The sequence below is a fragment of the Pterocles gutturalis genome, unplaced genomic scaffold, assembly GCF_000699245.1.
Source record: "Pterocles gutturalis isolate BGI_N339 unplaced genomic scaffold, ASM69924v1 scaffold8115, whole genome shotgun sequence".
NCBI classification, from domain to species: Eukaryota; Metazoa; Chordata; class Aves; order Pterocliformes; family Pteroclidae; genus Pterocles; species Pterocles gutturalis.
The window spans coordinates 1-5309 of record NW_010138150.1 but is presented as its reverse complement, the minus strand read 5'-3'; the positions used below and the strand labels follow the sequence as shown (position 1 = coordinate 5309).

Below are 5309 nucleotides of genomic sequence, written 5' to 3'. Positions count from 1 at the left end.
CAGCCTCTTCTTGCTGTTTTGAGCTGATAATTCAGCCTCGTTCTTTGTGAACGTTGAAGACTGATTGTCCTGGTTGGGCAGAAAGCCCAAAGTGCTGTAAAATGATATTTTGCCTCTTGGGGGGTTTTGCCATGGGCTCTGGGAGGGCAACTCTCCCAGCCTTACACTGACTTACCTTGTGTTTCGGCTGCTCCCCCATGGAAAGGGCGTTGCTGTCCCGTGGGGCTGGGCAGGGGCTTGGCCACCTCCACCCCTCTGCATCCAAGTGCAGTGGGTGAGCTCTGACGGAGATGCAGCATTTGTGCCGTTTGGCCCCAGTGCCTGCTCTGTAACAGCAGCGTGGGCTCTTCCACACCCCAAGCAGCATAATTCCCCACGAGGAGGTGTTTAACATTAGCATTTGGCTATTGAAACTCCACTATCAACCCCCAAACCCCAGCAGCCCCTACCAGTCCGCTGTGCAGAGCCCCCTGAAACATCAACCTTGCAGCTCTCTGCTGTTCCCCTCCAAACCCCCTGACCCTGCTCAGCCCTGCCAGACCCTTCCCCAGCCCCTCACCTCTCGCTCTTGCCTCCCGACAGGTCTCTGCCGGCCCCGCAGTGCCTGCACGGGTTGCACATGGAGACGCGCCTGCATCTCTGCTGCAGCACTGCTCGTCCTCGTGGCCACCGTGGGCTTGGCGGTGGCACTGGGACTCCTGCTGCGGGCACCAGGTTGGTCTCCTGAGGTTCGTTATTTTTTTAATAAGGGTGGCAGAACATGGCGTTGCATGAGAAGAGCCTTTGTGCCCATCACCAGGCGTGAAGTGGTGCTTCCCAGGGCAGAGCAGGAGGAAGGACGGGCACTGACGGGGTGGTGCAGGGCTGTGCCTGCCTTGAGCAGCCCGAGTGGCTGGGAGCTGTCCCTCTGCTCCAGTGTCCTGCTCCATGGGGCTGTGGTAACTCTGATGGCACAGTCGTGCTTCAGTCTACTAGTGTAGTTTTCAGACTCTGCCATGAACCTACCGAGAGTAATCCTGGCTGCTGGCTATCTCCAGAACAACAAATGCGTTTTGGAAATCTGCCTTTCTTCCCTTTGATCTGTTCCTCATAGCATGAAAATGTTGGAAAATAAAGTATTTCTTGCTTCAGTGAACCACTTCTGTGCAGCCTCCAATAACCGGACGGGCTTCTTGTGCGACGACAGAGTGACCTGCATCCCGGCCAGCCAGGTCTGCAACAGAGTCAGCAACTGCAGGCACGGCGAGGATGAGCAGGAGGAACTCTGCGGTGAGTGGGTTTGTTGTGACTGCCCTCCCTGTGCTGGTTTTCCTGTTGTGAGTGAGAGCAGCTGGTGTCCCTCTAATCCTGCTCTGCACTTCTGGGTACGTACGAGAGCAGATAAGCCTGGGAGGTCCTTTGTAGGGCAGATGCAGAGAGGTGGTACTGCCCAAAAACCCAGCAGGAGTGCCAGGAATCAGACTCCACGCTCCCCTGATCTTCCCTTTTTTTTTTTTTTTTTTTTTAACCATGATGCAGTTTTCCTCCATTGGTTAAGCTGCATGTGTACATGGTTAATTTATGGTCCGGTTATCTTGGGGAAAAAATTCATTAAAGCAGAAACTTGGGACACCCAGACCCTGCTTTTGGCTTGGCCACGAACATCCCTTTCCCTCTTTAACCACAACTTCCCCATCTGCAGCATCGTTCATGCCCTGACATCGCATGGGGAAGGACTGACCCCCACCCCGGTGACAGCAGCCTTTGGTAGCTGCTGTCCCCATTTTAGCCGACACATCTGCGCCCGGTGGAGCTGAGCATGTCCTGTGTGTCCGCCCTCGCAGGTGACTTGCCCCGCAGCCTCCCGGGACACCTGGTTTTCCACTGCAGTAACCCTGCGCACTGGGTCTATGCCGATCAGAGGTGTAATGGGCTGAACGACTGCGGAGACTGCTCTGACGAGACGGGGAGCTGTAAGTGTCTCTTCTGGCTGCTGTTGGGCAAAAGGTCTGTTCTGCTGATGGGTTGAAAGAGGGTGCACAGGTGTGGCGCTCACTGATGCGTCTGGAAACGCCTGGGGGCTGGCAGCCGTTGCTACAACGCGATGTAGGTGGGACGGGATGTGAGTAGGAACCATGTGGGCTCCATCCCATGAGCTGCCGAAGGCTCTGTGTCAAAACCTGGTGCCAACCAAGAGGGGAAAGGCTCCGTGCTTTGCTCCCAGCCCCAAAAGTCGCTCGTCCTCTGTGTCTTGCTGAGTGTGGAGCAGTTTCATCATGATGTGTAGCTGTAGGCAGCAGCAATCATTTGAACTGGCCTTCGGGTGTTGGTCAGGAGATGGGTATGTCTCTGAGCTGGGGGGCTCACAAAGCTATCTAGATCCTTCTCTTGCTAAAATGAGCACCAGGTTTGTTCCTAAGTCACTCCTCTGGTTTGGAACCTCAGGTGAGACCTGCCTGTATCAGCAGCTTTCTCTAAATTAGCTTGCTAAAAAAAAATTACAGCTAGTTGTTCCTTCCAGGATGGCATGTCTGCCACGAAGGTCATTGCAATGTCCCACTCCCTGGTTGTCTCTCACAAGTGGCACCAAGTGAGCGTCCTCTCTGGTGGGCTCAGAGACACAGGGTCACCACCAGTGGCTTTTCAGGAGCTGCTGGGGGTGAAAGGGTGTAGCTACCAGTGAAAGAAAGGAGAGAAGGGCTCAGTGCAGCAGAAGCATTTCTGTTCCCTGTTTTCCATCCCTCCCAGTGGCCGCCTGCCCCCCGTGCGGGTCGGAGTGGTGGAGCTGCAGCCCGGTGCTCCATGAGTACTGTTCCTGTGTGCCCAGGAGGCTGTGCCGGGACGGCGTCCAGCACTGCCTCGACTGGTCCGATGAGTATGTCTGCAGACCGTGACATCTCGGCAGCGTCTGACCCAGCAGCGCTGGAGACCGCAGGGTGCTTCCCACGTTGCCGCCTTTCAGCCTGGGTGTCCTCCTGCTCCACCGACTCGGGAAGCCCCAACCCAAGCAAGCCCTCGGTGGCAGCGCTCCGACCGGCAGAAAGTGACACTGAGCAGGGACAGAGCGCTCTGCTTCCAGCCTACGTGCTGCTGGCTAGACACCGGCCGTGGGACCCCTGCACAGGTTCTGCCGTCATGTGAGGGCAAGTCCTTTCTGCACAGGCAGAGCACCGTCATAGAATCACAGAATGGTTTGGGTTGGAAGGGGACTGTAAAGATCATGGAGTTCCACCCCCTGCCATGGGCAGGGACACCTCCCACTAACCCAGGTTGCTCAAAGCCTCATCCAGCCTGGCCTTGAACCCCTCCAGGGATGGAGCATCCACAGCTTCTCTGGGCAACCTGGGACACTGCCTCACCACCCGCACAGGGAAACATTTCTTCCTAAAAATTTCTACGGTCCTGTAGCATGGACTCGACAGCTTGACGGGTTGTCTGTAAGCTGCTGAAGACCATTCCCCAGCTGCTGCTGGCACAGATACCTGTGTCTGGCCAGCCCTGGGCCAGGGGCTTCCCCAGGGTGGACGTGCTGGTGCCTCTGCAGGCAGCCAGGTCAGGGCACACTGAGGTTCACCCTAACGAGCCGGAGCTGAGCGGGATGAGCCTTTCTAGCCCGGGGGTTGGTTTTTCCCTCCAACACATCTTCACGCTTCTCATCCTCACAGGCGGGAGAAAGAAGCATGTTGTGCTCAAAGCGTGTCTGCAGATGGTTTCAACCACAGCTTTGAAGGCTCTGCGTGATGCTTCCCTGGGAACACCGTGCTAGGGTGACACGCTGGGGACCTGCTGCACAGGCCACCCTTGTGCTCTTCTCAAACCGTGAAGGCCACCGGGGAGAGCGTAATGGCAAGGAAGGCTGAAGTGGGTGTCTCAGGGTTTGTGGGGATAAATTGCCATGTCCCTGTGACCACGTAGGTGTCACCGCAGGGCAGGGGCAGGGAACTGGCATGTGTATAAAATGTCCTCTCAGGGCTGGGCAGTTTTGGAGCAGCAGCTCAGCAGGTTAAGAGCAGCTGTGGGGCTGGGATGGGTTTGTGCTGAAGTTGGCAAGGAAAGGAGGAGGAAAAGTCACAGCCTCAGAGCAGAGAGCGGCAGAAAACCAAGTGCTGCAGCTGCTCCCGGGGCCATATGGGGTGACACGGGATCTGTTCATTGCTCATTCCAGTGCTCTGCCAGCAGGGCAGGGTCAGTCAGCCAAACCTTCAGAGCAGTCCTCAGGATATAGATATGGAGCTGCCCCTGAAATTTAAGAAAGGTGTGGTCTTTCTCTGCTCCCTTGAAAATCTCATCTGTATTTGAAATATAGTTTTTTGAGAAAAACCCACATTTACAGTGAGTGCCCTTACTTTTCTAGCCCAAAATCAACATCAGGCAGTATTCTTCCCACCACCATCCCAGGTCACAAATCTTTAAAAATAAAACCCCGTTCACTCATTTCCTCTCCGTCCTGTGATCTGCAACTTGCTGTGTCACCGTGACTTGTATCAGCGGTGAATGTTTCTTCTGATCTGTAGCTGGGATACAGCTGTACACCTGAGAAACCTTTTAAAAATAGCTTTACTGCTTTCTGACTCATCCTTCACCAGGCATGAGCTGGCAAAACTCTGCGTAACAGAACCGGTACTACGGGAAACTTCCAAAGCTGCATTTAATAACCTGTCCTTCTTGGTGCCTGGCGGGGATGGATGGCTTGCTCTCCGTGCCTGTAAAACATCACTGCAGTGCCTTCAGTGCTGCAGCTCGGAGGAGAGGTTAGGAGCTTGCTAGGTAAACATTTCTCACTTGGAAGCTTCCAGCCTCCATCAAAGCCTGAAATCGAGATGCACATTTTTCTTGGAGAGTCACAGCCATCTAACGCTTCAACAGGGCTGAGTTAGAGTTGGTAGATAAAGCCTGGCTTATTGTAGTCGCTGCTGTTCCTCTTGTTAGCCAGAAGTAAGCAAGCAATGAAAAAGTTGTGCAGCGTTGCTCAGGAGGAGCTCAAGGAAGGTTGGGTCAGAGGCAGGGCCACTAGGTCAGCCTCTCCCTCCTGGGGAAAAAGAGCTGCTTTCCGATTCAGATTGGGCTCAGCCACAGACTGTTTGCCTGTTCTTGGCTTTGCAGGGGGAGGATGCACAGCCAGCTCTCTGCATGGGGAGGGGGCAGGTGGGCTATGGCTGCTGCACACTGCTATGGGGCAGCGGTCAAAGAAAGAGGGGAAAGGAGGGAAGGAAGAATCTCATCCCTCGTGGGGGGAACTGTATATGGGTAACAAAACAGCTGTAGCTGGTAAGGACCAAACTAATCAGCTGTTAAAAAAAATACAGCATAGGGCCCAGCTGATATGACTG

The 5309-nt window shown here is 54.8% G+C and overlaps 1 protein-coding gene across 1 annotated transcript in view; it reads left to right on the top strand.

Annotated features, from left to right (window-relative positions):
* The window catches only part of LDLRAD1 (low density lipoprotein receptor class A domain containing 1), a 4372-nt gene extending 1499 nt beyond the window's left edge, over nt 1-2873 (top strand). The window contains exons 3-6 of the mRNA XM_010082867.1: nt 583-714; nt 1132-1269; nt 1824-1952; nt 2728-2873. Of these exons, the coding sequence (XP_010081169.1) occupies nt 583-714; nt 1132-1269; nt 1824-1952; nt 2728-2873 (545 nt within the window). The remainder of the gene's footprint in view (nt 1-582; nt 715-1131; nt 1270-1823; nt 1953-2727) is intronic.
* The last annotated feature ends 2436 nt before the right edge of the window (nt 2874-5309 follow it).